This window comes from Triticum urartu, chromosome 7A (assembly GCF_056163025.1).
Source record: "Triticum urartu cultivar PI428250 chromosome 7A, HENAU_Tu73, whole genome shotgun sequence".
NCBI classification, from domain to species: Eukaryota; Viridiplantae; Streptophyta; class Magnoliopsida; order Poales; family Poaceae; genus Triticum; species Triticum urartu.
In genome coordinates, this window is record NC_141879.1 from 224,130,331 (window position 1) to 224,148,063 (window position 17,733).

Genomic DNA, 17,733 nt, shown 5'->3' on the forward strand with positions numbered 1-17,733 from the left:
ACACGTTGGAGACGTATCAAGCATCCCCAAGCTTAATTCATGCTCGTCCTCGAGTAGGTAAATGATAAAAGAAGAATTTTTGATGTGGAATGCTTTCTAACATGTTTTTCAATGTAATTTTTTCTTTATTGTGGCATTAATGTTCAGATCCGAAAGATTCAAGATAAAAGTTTAATATTGACATAAAAATAATAATACTTCAAACATACTAACTAAGCAATTATGTCTTCTCAAAATAACATAGCCAAAGAAAGTTATCCCTACAAAATCATATAGTCTGGCTATGCTCTATCTTCACCACACAAAATATTTAAATCATGCACAACCCTGATGGCAAGCCAAGAAATTGTTTCATACTTTTGATGTTCTCAAACTTTTTCAATCTTCACGCAATACATGAGCGTGAGCCATGGATATAGCACTATATGTGGAATAGAATGGTGGTTGTGGAGAATACAAAAAAGGAGAAGATAGTCTCACATCAACTAGGCGTATCAAAGGGCTATGGAGATGCCCATCAATATATATCGATGTGAGTGAGTAGGGATTGCCATGCAACGGATGCACTAGAGCTATAAGTGTATGAAAGCTCAACAAAAGAAACTAAGTGGGTGTGCATCCAACTCGCTTGCTCATGAAGACCTAGGGCATTTTGAGGAAGCCCATCATTGGAATATGCAAGCCAAGTTCTATAATGAAAAATTCCCACTAGTATATGAAAGTGATATCATAAGAGATTCTCTATCATGAAGATCATGGTGCTACTTTTGAAGCACAAGTGTGGAAAAAGGATAGTAGAATTGTCCCTTCTCTCTTTTTCTCTCATTTTTTTATTTGGGCCTTCTCTTTTTCATGGCCTCTTTTTTTTCTTTCTTTTTTCATCCGGAGTATCATCCCGACTTGTGGGGGAATCATAGTCTCCATCATCCTTTCCTCACTTGGGACAATGCTCTAATAATGATGATCATCACACTTTATTTACTTACAACTCAAGAATTACAACTCAATACTTAGAACAAAATATGACTTTATGTGAATGCCTCCGGCGGTGTACTGGGATGTGCAATGATGCATGAGTGACATGTATGAAGAGTTATGAATGGTGGCTTTGCCACAAATACGATGTCAACTACATGATCATGCAAAGCAATATGACAATGATGAAGCGTGTCATAATAACGGAACGGTGGAAAGTTGCATGGCAATATATCTCGGAATGGCTATGGAAATGCCATAATAGGTAGGTATGGTGGCTGTTTTGAGGAAGGTATATGGTGGGTCTAAGGTACCGGCGAAAGTTGCGCGATACAAGAGAGGCTAGCAATGGTGGAAGGGTGAGAGTGTGTATAATTCATGGACTCAACATTAGTCATAAAGAACTCACATACTTATTGCAAAAATCTATTAGTTATCGAAACAAATTATTATGCGCATGCTCCTAGGGGGATAGATTGGTAGGAAAAGACCATCGCTCGTCCCCGACCGCCACTCATAAGGAAGACAATCAATAAATAAATCATGCTCCGACTTCATCACATAACGGTTCACCATACGTGCATGCTACAGGAATCACAAACTTCAACACAAGTATTTCTCAAATTCACAACTACTCAACTAGCATGACTCTAATATCACCATCTCCATATCTCAAAACAATTATCAAGTATCAAACTTCTCATAGTATTCAATGCACTTGTATGAAAGTTTTTATATTAAAGAAAATTTCCATGTTGTTCTAAAGGACTCTCAAAATAATATAAGTGAAGCATGAGAGATCAATTATTTCTATAAAATAAAACCACCGACGTGCTCTAAAAGATATAAGTGAAGAACTAGAGCAGAAACTATATAGCTCAAAAGATATAAGTGAAGCACATAGAGTATTCTCATAAATTTGAAATCATGTGAGTCTCTCTCAAAAGGTGTGTACAGCAAGGATGATTGTGGTAAACTAAAAAGAAAAGAGTCAAATCATACAAGACGCTCCAAGCAAAACACATATCATGTGGTGAATAAAAATATAGCTCCAAGTAAAGTTACCGATAGACGAAGACGAAAGAGGGGATGCCTTCCGGGGCATCCCCAAGCTTAGGCTTTTTGGTGTCCTTGAATTTTACCTTGGGGTGCCATGGTCATCCCCAAGATTAGGATCTTGCCACTCCTTGTTCCATAATCCATCAAATCTTTACCCAAAACTTGAAGACTTCACAACACAAAACTCAAAATAGAAAATCTCATGAGCTCCGTTAGCGAAAGAAAACAAAACACCACTTCAAGGTACTGTAATGAACTCATTCTTGATTTATATTGGTGTTAAACCTACTGTATTCCAATTTCTCTATGGTTTATAAACTCTTTTACTAGCCATAGATTCATCAAAATAAGCAAACAAGACAAGAAAAACAGAATCTGTCAAAAACGGAACAGTCTGTATTAATCTGTAGCTAACGCAACTTCTAGAACCCCAAAAATTCTAAAATAAATTTCTGGACGTGAGGAATTTATCTATTAATCATCTGCAAAAATAATTAACTAAATAGCAATCTCCAAATAAAAATGGCAGCAATTCTCGTGAGCGCTAAAGTTTCTGTTTGTTACAGTAAGATAAAAAAGACTTTCCCCAAGTCTTCCCAACGGTTCTACTTGGCACAAACACTAATTAAACACAAAAAACACAACCAAAACAGAGGCTAGATAAATTATTTATTACTAAACAGGAGCAAAAAGCAAGGAATAAAAATAAAATTGGGTTGCCTCCCAACAAGCGCTATCGTTTAACGCCCCTAGCTAGGCATAAAAGGAAGGATAGATCTAGGTATTACCATCTTTGGTAGGCAATCCATAAGTGGCTCTCATAATAGATTCATATGGTAATTTAATTTTATTTCTAGGAAAGTGTTACATTCCCTTCCTTAATGAAAATTGTAATTTAATATTCCCTTCCTTCATATCACTAATTGCACCAATCGTTCTAAGGAAAGGTCTACAAGAATAATAGGACATGAAGGATTGCAATCTATGTCAAGAACAATGAAATCTACGGGCACATAGTTCCTATTTGCAACAATAAGAACATCATTAACTCTTCCCGTAGGTTTCTTAATAGTGGAATCTGCAAGGTGCAAGTTTAAAGAACAATCATCAAAATCACGGAAACCTAGCAAATCACACAAAGTTTTTGGAATCGTGGAGACACTAGCACCCAAATCACACAAAGCATAACACTCATGATATTTAATTTTAATTTGTATTGTAGTTTCCCACTCATCATAGAGTTTTCCAGGGATAGAAACTTCCAACTTAAGTTTTTCTTCATAAGATTGCATCAAAGAATCAACGATATGTTTAGTAAAAGCTTTATTTTGACTATAAGCATCAAGAGAATTTAGCACGGATTGCAACAAGGAAATACAATCTATCAAAGAGAAATTATCATAATTAAATTCCTTAAAATCCAAAATAGTGGGTTCATTGCTATTTAAAGTTTTGACTTCTTCAATCCCACTTTTACCAATTTTTACATCAAGATCTAAAAACTCAGAATTTTTGGAACGCCTTCTAGGTAAAGGTGGCTCATCTTCAGTCCCATTATTATCAAGACTCATATTGCAAAACAAAGATTTAATAGGAGACACATCAATAACTTTTATATGTTCATATTTATTTTCATAAAAAAAATCCGGCTTAGCGGCCATCTTATTGACTAAGGTGGCCTGCTTATCCGAAACTTCAGCAATTAATTTTTCGAGATGAGCAATCTGAGATTTCAAACCATAAAATTCTTTAGACATATCATCGAGCTCTTTATTCATATAACCCATAAAGCTTTTTTGTTCCTTAAGCTCGTTCCTAAAGAAATTATTGTGCTCAAATTGTAAAGTCATAAAACTCCTGACGTTGCTTTCGATCTATTCTAACCTTTTAAGGTGAAGATCACAAAATCTAGGTAGAGTCATCGTATAAAACCCTCGATGCGACTATAGCTCCCACGTGTCGAGGTACGACTTAGAGACATAATCGCATGGAAGGCATATGTCGCAAGTTAGGCAATCTTCACAACATCCCATGTAATATGATAATAAAAAGGGAGATAACATAGTTGGCTTACACTCGCCACGTCAATCAAGTACATAAATAACATTACATCATCCAAACACTCATGGCCCGACTACGGCGCCAAAATAAAAGAGAACTCAACATGCGACACGGTCCCGTTCACCCCCAACTGGGCACCACTACTGATCATCAGGAAAGGAAACATAGTGTCGTTGAGAGTCTTCGTCGAACTCCCACTTGAGCTCATACGCGTCTCCTGGAGCGGAATCATCAATCCCTGCATCTGGTGTAGTAGTAATCTGTGAGCCACAGGGACTCAGCAATCTCGCACCCTCGCGATCAAGACTATTTAAGCTTATAGGTATGGCAAGGTAAAATATGAGTGGAGCTGCAGCAAGCGACTAGCAAGTATGGTGGCTAACTTATTCGCAAAAGAGAGCGAGAAGAGGAGGCAAAGCACGAGCGAGAAGCTAGAGAACAACCTGTGTAAACATTACTCCAACACCGTGTCCACTTCCCGGACTCCGCCAAGAAGAGGCCATCACGGTAACACACTCGGTTGATTCATTTTAGTTAAGTTAAGGTTCAAGTTATCTACAAACGGACATTAACAAATTCCCATCTGCCCATAACCGCGGGCACGGCTTTCGAAAGTTCAATCCCTGCAGGGGAGTCCCAACTTAGCCCATGACAAGCTCTCACGATCAACGAAGGAATAGACCTCCTCCCAAGACGTTCCGATCAGACTCGGTATCTCGGTAACTCAAGACACTTCGACAGGTTAAAACAAGACCAGCAACACCGCCCGAATGTGCCGACAAATCCCGATAGGAGCTACACATATCTCTTTCTCAGGGCACACTCAGATGAGACATCCTACGAGTAAAACCAACCCTCAAGTTGCCCCAAGGTGGCCCCGCAGTCTACTTGGTCGGACCAACACTCAGAGGAGCACTGGCCCGGGGGGTTAAAATAAGATGACCCTTGAGTCTGTAGAACCCAAGGGAAAGAAAAGGCTAGGTGGCAAATGGTAAGACCAATGTTGGGCATTGCTGGAAAAGCTTTAATCAAGGCGAACTATCAAGGGGTTCCCATTATAACCCAACCGCGTAAGGAACGCAAAATCTGGGAACATAACACCGATATGACGGAAACTAGGGCGGCAAGAGTGGAACAAAACACTAGGCGAGAGGCCGAGCCTTCCACCCTTTACCAAGTATATAGATGCATTAAGATAACATAGCAATATAGTGATATCCCAACAAGTAAATAAATGATGTTCCAACAAGGAACGGCCTCCAATCTTCACCTGCAACTAGCAACGCTATAAGAGGGGCTGAGCAAAGTGGTAACATAGCCAAGCAACGGTTTGCTAGGACAATGGTGGGTTAGAGGTTTGACATGGCAATTTGGGAGGCTTGCAAGCAAGTGGTAGGCATCGTAGCAATGGCATAGCAAAAGAGCGAGCAAACTAGCATAGCAAAGATAGTAGTGATTTCGAGGGTATGATCATCTTGCCTGAAATCCCGCAAGGAAGAAGAACGAGTCCATGAAGAAGACAAACGGACGTAGTCGAACGGGTCCTCACAAACGCGACGTTACCGGAACCAACCCGAAGAAGCAACACCGGAAAAGAAGCACACAACATAGTAAACAACCACCACAACATGGCAAGATGCACAACAAGTATGATGCATGTCCGGTTTAATGAGTCATGGCATGGCAAAGTGCACAAAAAACCCTACAAATTAAGTGGAGCTCAATATGCAACTCCGTTGCATATTGACGAAACACCACGTGACTTATTTAGTTCGATCTTGTTTATGTACTCAGCAATATTAAATGTTGTTAAGCAAGTCAAGAGGTGAAAACATAACAAAACTATACCATCTAGACAATTTAAATGGGGCCGGATATAACAAGCAACAAATCCTGCAAATCCCCATATGCAATTATCAATTTGGTGCAACAACAATTTTAAACATTTAAATGTTATTATCATGATGCGAATGACATGTGCAAGTTTTATGCAGTATTTATGAAAACGTTGACATGATAAGATATGAGGCATTTGTCATCGTGGCGAAAACTAAAGGGGTGCCAGGGCAACGACAACGGAAATGGTGTCACGGCAACATTCCGGTTCCGGTAACTCGATTGAGATACCGATGCAAAGGAGAAGTGTGCGGATGCGTTCAAAAGATGGTGGGACGCTCCCGGATTCCGGGCGTCCCACGAGTTGGCGACAAGGAAACGGGTGACAAATTGGACATGGTGCAAACATGAGCATCTCAAACATCGCAAGCATTCGTTCACGGATGTCGTCTCGGGGTTATACCTTTGAAGCGTGCATTATCGGAACGGATCGAGTTCGGGGGTAGGGGTACACGTGTCGAAGGGAAAGTAGTTGTTCACGGGTCGTCGTGGGAAGTAGAGGAAGTAGTCGTTCAAGCGCCCGATGGTAATGGTACTCGGTCGTTTCGAAGAGGTACTTGGGGTCATTCGAACTTGCCGATCTCGTCATCTCGAAGGGGTACTTGACATTCTTAGCGATTCCGAAGACGAGGTAGAGGTACACTTGTTGTAGGGGTACTTGTCGGATCCACGGCGATGGTAGAGGTACAAATGTTCTCGCGATACTTGTCGGTCCAGTCTTGGTGTAGATGTACATCGCAAACATAGTGGTACTCGCGGACTTCGGCGCCGGTAGTCGTACACGGTTTGTAGGGGTACTTGGCGTTTTCGTGTAGCCGAACTTGAGGGGCACCGACATCGTGGTACTTGGCGTCCAGGGGCCTCGCGGGTCATCCTATACTTTGGCGTTCGGTGCGGTGGTCGTCCGTGTGCCGTAAGTCATTGTACTTGCCATGGTACTCCCTGGTGGCACCGAGGTGGTCTAGCAGCAGCAGTAAGGGCGTCGGGGAGGTGATGGCCGTGGTAGGACTGCTCGAGGTAGCTGCGGGCTGGTGAGGAGTTGGACGTCGATGGCCGGATGTGCGGCGATGTGGTGGAGCAAGGCAGGGGCTCCGGTCCACTGTTAGTTGTTGACGCCGGCAGCGCAGGCGAGGTAGGGAGACGACGCGGCGCTCTTGGGGTCCCCTGCCCGCGAGCACAGGGGTGCGCGGGGCTGGTCCTCGAGTAGAACACCGGCGAGGAGGAAGGGCGCGAGGGAGATGGCTGCAGATCGACGGAACTTGGCGCCTCGATGAAAAGCAACAGCAACGAGCGGCTCCAGGAGAGGGACTGCTCGGCAAAGGTCATGGAGGCAGGGTCGGCCGGAGCTTCGAGCTCGGCGTCCATGGCAGGACGATGAGGAGGCCGAAGGAGGAGGGCCATGGAGGAGGCGCAGGAGTCCTGCCAGCGAGGAGAAGCAGAGGCTTCAAGGCGGCGGAGGTCGCCGACAGAGGGACCTGGCGTGGGGGTCGAGCAGGGAGCGAGAGAGGAGGAGGCAGAGGAGATCGGGCGCTCTCCCTGGCGTCGATGTGTGGCGGCGGCACAGGAACGAGGGGGAGATATGGGGATCGGGAGAGAACGTGGCTGCGAGGCTAGGGTTATAGGCACGGCTGGGCCTGCGGGAGGCCTTGGGCCAAATGGGCCAGCGCGGATGGAGCCGGCTTGGCAGGTTGCAGCTGGGCTGGGAGGCCCAGCCGGGCTCTTTTCTCTCCCATCTCCTTCTCTTTACAAAAACAAAGAAAATAAGAGAAGGAAAAAAGAGAAGAGAAGGTTAGAGGAAGAATTTGGGCACGGGGATAATTTTCACGGACTCAGAAAAAAATGTTCACGGTCCGGGAAAATAGAAAAAGGTCAAGTTTGAAAGATTAAATTCAAATTCCTTTGAATTTAATTCAAAAGGTTTGAGCTAGGATAGGTTTTTCGAAGTGCCCAAAAATGTCAAGAAATTAGGTGGAGCTCCGGAAAATGATGAAAGGACATGTGGCAAAGTTAGAGGCCAAGAGTTGAAATAATAAAAGGCTTTGGGATTTTTGCAAGTGTGTTAAGGTAATTCCACATAATGGGAATATAATTTATATAGCTCCCTAAAATATTGGGAGAATAAGTTTTAAAGAGTAATCACCATAGTGAATATCCCTCGATTTAAATGGACCGAAGATCCATGCAATTTATTTAGTTGAGTTAAGAAAGAAAAAAAATGACATGATGGCATGATGACATGATGCAATGCACATGATGCAAAGATGAAAGCGGTGAACCAAACAAATCACACGACGAAACCCGGAAACCCTGGAAGGCATCTGAAGCTCCGGTCTTGGGGAGTTACATATCGTGACAAGCAACCAATCCAACACACGATCAAACAAGAAGCAAGCGAAAAAGAGGCGAACGGAAAAAGAGAGGGCGAATAAAATGGCAAGGGTGAAGTGGGGGAGAGGAAAACGAGAGGCAAACGGAAAATAATGTAATGCGAGGGATAAGTGTTTGTGATGGGTACTTGGTATGTCTTGACTTGTGCGTAGACTCCTCGGCCACGGCGCCAGAAATGGCTCATTGTCAGGAGTCAAATCTTGACTTGACTTGGCGCGAATCTCCCTGGCAACGACACCAGAAATCCTTCTTGCTACCTCTTGAGCACTGTGTTGGTTTTCCCTTGAAGAGGAAAGGGTGATGCAGTAAAGTAGCGTAAGTATTTCCCTCAGTTTTTGAGAACCAAGGTATCAATCCAGTAGGAGATCATGCTCGAGTCCCACACACCTACACAAACAAATAAGAACCTCGCAACCAACATGATAAAGGGGTTGTCAATCCCTTCACGGTCACTTACGAGAGTGAGATCTGATAGATATGATAAGATAATATTTTTGGTATTTTTATGATAAAGAGAAATAAAGATGCAAAGTAAAATAAACGACAATAGAAATAACTAAGTGTTGGAAGATTAATATGATGGAAGATAGACCCGGGGGGCATAGGTTTCACCAGTGGCTTCTCTCAAGAGCATAAGTATTACGGTGGGTAAATGAATTACTGTCGAGCAATTGATAGAAAAGCGAATAATTATGAGAATATCTAGGTATGATCATGTATATAGGTATCATGTCCACGACAAGTAGACCGAAACGATTCTGCATCTACTACTATTACTCCACACATCGACCGCTATCCAGCATGCATCTAGAGTATTAAGTTCATAAGAACAGAGTAATGCTTTAAGTAAGATGACATGATGTAGAGGGATAAACTCATGCAATATGATGTAAACCCCATCTTTTTATCCTCGATGGCAACAATACAATATGTGTCGTTTCCCTTTCTGTCACTGGGATCGAGCACCGCAAGATTGAACCCAAAGCTAAGCACTTCTCCCATTGCAAGAAAGATCAATCTAGTAGGCCAAACCAAACTGATAATTTGAAGAGACTTGCAAAGATAAACCAATCATACATAAAAGAATTCAGTGGACATTCAAATATTGTTCATAGATAAACTTGATCATAAACCCACAATTCATCGGATCTCGACAAACACACCGCAAAAGAAGATTACATCGAATAGATCTCCAAGAAGATCGAGGAGAACTTTGTATTGAGATCCAGAGATAGAGAAGAAGCCATCTAGCTAATAACTATGGACCCGTAGGTCTGAAGTAAACTACTCACACATCACCGGAGAGGGCATGGAGTTGATGTAGAGGCCCTCCGTGATCAATGCCCCCTCCGGTGGAGCTTCAGAAAAGGCCCCAAGATGGTATCTCTCGGGTACAGAAGGTTGCGGCGGTGGAATTAGGTTTTCGTGGTGCTCCTGGATGTTTGGGGGGTACGTGGATATATATATAGGAGGAAGAAGTACGTCGGTGGAGCAACGAGGGGCCCACGAGGGTGGAGGGCGCGCCCCTGCCTCATGGCTTCCTCAATTGTTTCTTGGCGCCCACTCCAAGTCTCCTGGATCACGTTCGTTGAGAAAATCACGTTCCCGGAGGTGTCATTTCGTTTGGACTCCGTTTGATATTCCTTTTCGGCGAAACTCTAAAATAGGCAAAAAAACAGCAATTTGGGCCGGGCCCCCGGTTAGTAGGTTAGTCCCAAAAATGATGTAAAAGTGTAAAATAAAGCCCATTAACATCCAAAATAGATAATATAATAGCATGGAGCAATAAAAAATTATAGATACATTGGAGACGTATCAGCTACTCGTCACAAATTACCTTATCACAAAACTATCTGTTCTGATAATTTCAGTGCTTGCAGAGAATACCTTACTAAAAAACTGCTTATCATTTCCTTCTGCTCCTTGTTGGGTTCGACACTCTTACTTATCGAAAAGCTATGATAGACCCCCTACACTTGTGGCTCATCAAGACTCTTTTCTGGCGTCGTTGCCGGGGAGTGGAGCGCCTTTGGTAGGTGGAATTTGGTAAGGAAAAATTTATATAGTGTGCTGAAATTTACTGTCACTTGTTACTATGGAACATAATCCTTTGAGGGGCTTGTTCGGGGTATCTTCACCCTGACCAGTGGAGCAAAGAGTTGCTCCTCAACCTACTGAACCTACTGAAAATGTTTACTTTGAAATTCCTTCGGGTATGATAGAGAAACTGCTAGCTAATCCTTTTGCAGGAGATGGAACATTGCATCCCGATTTACACTTAATCTATGTGGATGAAGTTTGTGGATTATTTAAGCTTGCAGGTATGCACGATGATGTTATCAAGAAGAAGGTCTTCCCTTTATCTTTGAAGGGAGAGGCATTGACATGGTATAGGTATGTGATGATATGGGATCATGGGACTACAAGCGATTGAAATTGGAATTTCATCAGAAGTTTTATCCTATGCATCTTGTTCATCGTGATCGTAATTATATTTATAATTTTTGGCCTCGCAAAGGAGAAAGCATCGCTCAAGCTTGGGGAGGCTTAAGTCAATGTTTATTCATGCCCCAATCATGAGCTCTCAAGAGAAATGATTATTCAAAAAAATTATGCTCGGCTTTCTCTCAGTAATCGCTCCATGCTCGATACTTCTTGTACTTGATCTTTTATGATGAAGACTATTGAATTCAAATGGGATTTATTGGAAAGAATTAAACGCAACTCTGAAGATTGGGACCTCGACAAAGGTAAGGAGTCAGGTATAACACCTAAGTTTGATTGTGTTAAATCTTTTATGGATACCGATGCTTTTCGTGAATTTAGCACTAAATATGGACTTGACTCTGAGATAGTAGCTTCTTTCTGTGAATCCTTTGCTACTCATGTTGATCTCCCTAAGGAGAAGTGGTTTAAATATAATCCTCCCATTGAAGTAAAAGCAGTTGAACCTATTAAAGTTGAAGAAAAGAGTATCACTTATGATAATCCTATTGTTCCTGCTGCTTATATTGAGAAACCACCTTTCCTTGTTAGAATAAAGAATCATGTTAAAGCTTCAACTCTGGTTAACAAAAGTAATATTAAGACACCTAAACCCCCTGAGCAAATTAAAGTTGAACCTAGTATTGCTATGGTTAAATATCTCTTGGCCGATAATATTGATGGGCATGTTATTTACTTCTGCAATGAAGCTGCTAGAATTGCTAGACCTGATGCTAAAAATAAACATAGACCTGTTGTAGGCATGCCTGTTATTTCTGTTAAAATAGGATATCATTGTTATCATGGCTTATGTGATATGGGTTCTAGTGCAAGTGCAATACCCCATTCTTTATACCAAGAAATTATGCATGATATTGCACCTGCTGAGATAGAAGATATCAATGTTACCATTAAACTTGCCAATAGAGATACTATTTCACCGATTGGGATTGTTAGAGATGCTGAAGTCTTGTGTGGGAAAGTTAAATACCCTGCTGATTTTCTTGTTCTCGGTTCCCCACAAGATGACTTTTGTCCCAGTATATTTGGTAGACCCTTCTTGAATAATGTTAATGCTAAGATAGACTGCAATAAGGATATTGTTTCTGTTGGTTTAGGGGATATGTCTCATGAGTTTAATTTTGCTAAAGTTCGTAGACAACCCCATGATAAAGAATTTCCTAGTAAAGATGAAATTATTGGTCTTGCTTCTATTGTTGTGCCTCCTACTGATCCTTTAGAACAATATTTGCTAGACCATGAAAATGATATGTTCATGAATGAAAGAAGGGAAATAGATGAAGTATTCTTTAAACAGGGACCTATTCTGAAACACAACTTGCTTGTTGAAATCCTAGGGGATCCTCCTCCACCCAAGGGTGATCCCATGTTTGAGCTTAAACATTGCCTGATACTCTTAAATATGCTTATCTCGATGAAAAGAAGATATATCCTGTTATTATTAGTGCTAACCCTTCAGAGCATGAAGAAGAGAGATTATTGAAAATTCTAAAGAAGCACCGTGCTGCTATTGGATAGACTCTTGATGATCTTAAGGGCATTAGTCCCACTCTATGTCAACACAAAATAAATTTGGAGAAAGATGCCAAACCAGTTATTGATCACCAACGACAGATCAATCCTAAGATGAAAGAAGTGGTAAGAAAGGAAATATTAAAGCTCCTTGAGGCAGGTATAATTTATCCCGTTGCTGATAGTCAGTGGGTAAGCCCTGTCCATTGTGTCCCTAAGAAAGGAGGTATTACTGTTGTTCCTAATGATAAAGACGAATTGATTCCGCAAAGAATTATTACAGGTTATAGGATGGTAATTGATTTCCGCAAATTAAATAAAGCTACTAAAAAGGATCATTACCCTTTGCCTTTCATTGATCAAATGCTAGAAAGATTATCTAAACATACACATTTTTGCTTTCTAGATGGTTATTCTGGTTTCTCTCAGATACTTGTGTCAGCTGATGATCAAGAAAAGACTACTTTTACTTGCCCTTTCGGTACCTTTGCTTATAAACGTATGCCTTTTGGTTTATGTAATGCACCTGCTACCTTTCAAAGATGCATGATGGCTATATTCTCTGACTTTTGTGAAAAGATCTGTGAAGTTTTCATGGATGATTTCTCTGTTTATGGATCCTCTTTTGATGATTGCTTGAGCAACCTTGATCGAGTTTTGCAGAGATGTGAAGAAACTAACCTTGTCTTGAATTGGGAGAAGTGCCACTTTATGGTCAATGAAGGTATTGTCTTGGGGCATAAAATTTCTGAAAGAGGTATTGAAGTTGACAAAGCTAAAGTTGATGCTATTGAAGATGTCGTGTCCCAAGGACATCAAAGGTATAAGAAGTTTCCTTGGTCATGCCGGTTTTTATAGGAGGTTCATTAAGGACTTCTAAAAAAATTCTCGGCCTCTGACTAACCTATTACAAAAAGATATCCCTTTTGTCTTTGCTGATGATTGTGTAGAAGCATTTGAAATACTTAAGAAAGCCTTGATTTCTACACCTATTGTTCAGCCACCTGATCGGAATTTACCCTTTGAAATTATGTGCGATGCTAGTGATTATGCTGTAGGTGATGTTCTAGGACAAAGAGTTGATAAGAAATTAAATGTTATCCAATATGCTAGTAAAACTCTAGACAACGCCCAAAGAAATTATGCTACTACTGAAAAAGAATTCTTAGCAGTTGTATTTGCTTGTGATAAGTTCAGACCTTATATTGTTGATTTTAAAGTAACTATTCGGACTGATCATGCTTCTATTAAATATCTTATGGAAAAGAAAGATGCTAAACCTAGGCTTATTAGATGTGTTCTCCTACTACAAGAATTTGATTTGCATATTATTGATAGAAAGGGAGCTGAGAACCCCGTTGCAGATAACTTGTCTAGGTTAGAGAATGTTCTTGATGACCCACTACCTATTGATGATAGCTTTCCTAATGAACAATTAGCTGTCATAAATGCTTCTCGTACTGCTCCATGGTATGCCAATTATATTGTTGCTAAGTTTATACCACCTAGTTTCACATACCAGCAAAAGAAAAGGTTCTTATATGATTTAAGACATTACTTCTGGGATGACCCACATCTTTATAAAGAAGGAGTAGATGGTGTTATTAGACGTTGTGTACCTGAGCATGAACATGAACAGATCTTACGCAAATGTCACTCCGAAGCTTATGGAGGACACCATGCTAGAGATAGAACTACACACAAGGTATTGCAATCCGGTTTTTCTTGGCCTACTCTCTTCAAGGATGCCCGTAAGTTTGTTTTGTCTTGCAATGAATGTCAAAGAATTGGTAATATTAGTAGACATCAAGAAATGCCTATGAATTATTCACTTGTTATTGAACCATTTGATGTTTGGGGCTTCGATTATATGGGACTGTGTCCTTCCTCTAATGGGTATACACATATTTTAGTTGTTGTTGATTACATTACTAAGTGGGTAGAAGCTATTCCAACTAGTAGTGCTGATCATAACACCTCTATTAAGATGCTTAAAGAAGTTATTTTTCCGAGGTTCGGAGTCCCTAGATATTTAATGACTGATGGTGGTTCACATTTTATTCATGGTGCCTTTCGTAAAATGGTTGCCAAGTATGATGTTAATCATAGAATTGCATCTCCATATCATCCACAGTCTAGTGGTCAAGTAGAACTTAGCAATAGAGAGCTTAAATTAATTTTGCAAAAGATTGTTAATAGATCTAGAAAGAATTGGTCCAAGAAACTTGATGATGCATTATGGGCTTATAGAACTGCATACAAAAATCCTATGGGTATGTCTCCGTATAAAATGGTTTATGGTAAAGCATGTCACTTACCTCTTGAATTAGAACATAAGGCATATTGGGCTATTAAAGAGCTCAACTATGACTTCAAACATGCCGGTGAGAAGAGGATTTTTGACATTAGCTCACTTGATGAATGGAGAACCCATGCTTATGAAAACGCCAAGCTGTTTAAAGAAAAAGTTAAAAGATGGCATGATAAAAGGATACAAAAACATGAGTTCAATGTAGGTGATTATGTATTGTTATACAACTCTCGTTTAAGATTTTTTGCAGGCAAACTTCTCTCTAAATGGGAAGGTCCTTACGTTATCAAGGAGGTCTATCGTTCCGGTGCCATAAAAATCAACAACTTCGAAGGCACAAATCCGAAGGTGGTGAACGGTCAAAGAATCAAACATTATATCTCAGGTAATCCCATAAATGTTGAAACTAATATTATTGAAACCGTAACCCGGAGGAATACATAAGGGACACTTTCCAGAACGTTTCAGACTCCGAAAAGGAATAGGTACGTGGTATGGTGTAGCGACCCGACCTCAGATGGTCAAGTCTTTGTGCTTCAGTATCATCCCTGGATCGGTAATGCTGACACACACAGTACTCGAAGGATTTATAACAGAGTAGCAATCACACACTATTACATCGAATGTCTCCAAAGAGAACTTATTACAATAATATGGCTTAAGGCCATCTAATGCGATAACAGCGGAAGGCTTGGAAGATAAGGTGAGTCCATCAACTCCAACGGCATAGTTGAGCTGCACGACAACGACCTAACGAACCTTACTCCTCGTCTGAAAAGTCTGCAACATAATACGTTGCAGCCCGAAAATGGGTCAGCACATGGAGTATGCTGGCAATATAACACAGTAGAGCAGAAACAGAATAATGCTATCACTACATGCATATATGGCTAGTGGAAAGCTGTATGGTTGTAGTTTTGCGAAAAGCCAATTTTTCCCTACAACAACGGAATAGATTTTAATTTTACTATCATGGTGGTTGAAACATCATTGAGAAGGTAACCCCAACTCAATCCCAATTAAAGTGATTAACAACCCAACAGTATTAATTAAGCATGGTGAGATACATGTGATAACCCAAGTACTAGATACTCAAGAATTGTCCATAACCGGGGACACGGCTAACCATGATTAGATTGTACACTCTGCAGAGGTTTGCACACTTTTCCCCACAAGACTCGATCGCCTCCGTTGGATTTCTCGCACTACATGGTATTTGAGAAACGGATGACCGAGACACGGTCTTTCAAAAACATTAACTCTCTACTCCGGGTAGACCATACCAAACCTACAAAACCCACTACCTGCTGATCTACCTCTTCAAGAGCTTCACGTAACTTACTCAACTATGCTAGAGCCCATAATAGCTTGTGGCTGCACACGGAAGTTTCTAGCATGAATCATCTCAGTTCCCTTTGAGCCTGGGTGGCGGTCCATAGGAAGATCACACGGGTACCCCGGGATTTCCAAAAAAACAGACAACACTGGGTTCCCCAGGTGCCTCAATCCACCCAGTTGTTTGATTAAGTTGCCACCTTAAGTTGAACCATTAATTAACAATCTCACATCTGACATGAATTTCACTCAAACCCAAAACCACGTCTACGAGCATAGCATAGCAATAAGCAATACGTAGAAGTAACTCCCAAGGGTTTGAATGTAACAGGGCAATAGGTTCTACCTCAGCAACTACTTCCCAACCCACAAGTTAATGACATCCTAATCATGCAATGTTTGAGGATTGGAACTAATGCATAAAAACTGGGTAATAATGGGATATGATCAAAGTGTTACTTGCCTTGCTGACGATCCGCGAATCCTAGAGACTCATAGTAACACGCTTCGCACTCCGGAAATTCTATCGCAAGCAAACAATAACATATATAAGTAACAAGCAACGATGCACAAGCAAAACTCAAATAAGAGAGGTTGACCAGAAAGTTCAAATTAAGAACTCCGGTTCGCAAAAAGAATCAAAACAAACGGAGCAACGAAACTCAAACGGCGAAAGAAAGAAGCTTCGTTTACTAATCTGAAACTAGGTCAAATTTTACAGTAGCAAAACTTGTTTGAGTTGGTTAAACGGAAAGAGGGTTTCGAGACGGAACTCCAAGCGCTTGAATCGCCTGATTCCGTTAAACGAGCGAAAAGATAAACAGAAATTAAGATCGGATCAGAAATCACGATCAGAAAAATCGCGGAATAAATCCGATAAAAGAAAACTCACGAACAGACTAATGAACGAGCGTTCGTTAGTTGTTTCTAACGGGCGAGGAACCGTTCGTTAAAACGAACGTTCAGACAAACGTCCGCTAACTAGAAGAACCGAGAAAAACCGGCGAATCCGAAAAAACGGATCTAGGGTTTCTGAAAAAAATGAACGATTTTTATAAAAAAAACCGGCGGCGGGGCGCGGTGGCTACCTTCGGCGAGGGGCTCCGGCGGGGCGGGGTGCGGGCGGCGGCTCGCGGGGCGACGGGGCTTGGCGGCGGCGGCGCTAGGCGGCGGCGGCTGCGGCGGCGAGCGCGGGCGGCGGCGGCTACGCGAGGCAGCGGCGACTGCGGCGGCGATGGTGGTGGTGTTGGGGGCGGGGTGGCGACGTATATAAAGGGGCGGGGGCGGCGACTTGGAGGAGGGGGCAAGGCGCGGCGGAGGCGAAGTCCAACTCGGACTCCGGTCCGAGTGGCGGCGGCAAGGTGCGGCGGAGGCGAAGTCCAACTCGGACTCCGGTCCGAGTGGCGGCGGCGGCAGCACGCGCAGGAGGCGGCAGCGGCAGCGGCGGCCTGGCACGGCTGGGCCTTAGGCCCAGTCGGCGCGGAACCTCTTTTTTTAAACTTCGCCGACCGAAATAAAATCCTAGAAATAAATAAATAAAAACCTAAAAATGCCAAAACAATTTTTCACCGTCTAAATAAAATATTTAGAACAAGATGAACATTTTCTTGGCCCTAAAATGCAATTTTGAAAAACATGCAATTTTTCTAATGCAAATAAAATCCGAATAAAATCAAATAAAAATCAATTTC

At 41.7% G+C, this 17,733-nt stretch overlaps 1 protein-coding gene across 1 annotated transcript in view; it reads right to left on the reverse strand.

Moving 5' to 3' along the window:
• Positions 1–7,563, reverse strand: part of LOC147959115 (uncharacterized) — a 57,722-nt gene extending 50,159 nt beyond the window's left edge. Inside the window, exons 1-2 of the mRNA XM_087532474.1 lie at positions 6,919–7,563; positions 5,575–5,642 (exon numbers count right to left, since the gene is read on the reverse strand). Of these exons, the coding sequence (XP_087388600.1) occupies positions 5,575–5,642; positions 6,919–7,392 (542 nt within the window). The 5' untranslated portion in view covers positions 7,393–7,563. The remainder of the gene's footprint in view (positions 1–5,574; positions 5,643–6,918) is intronic.
• Positions 7,564–17,733: the final 10,170 nt, after the last annotated feature.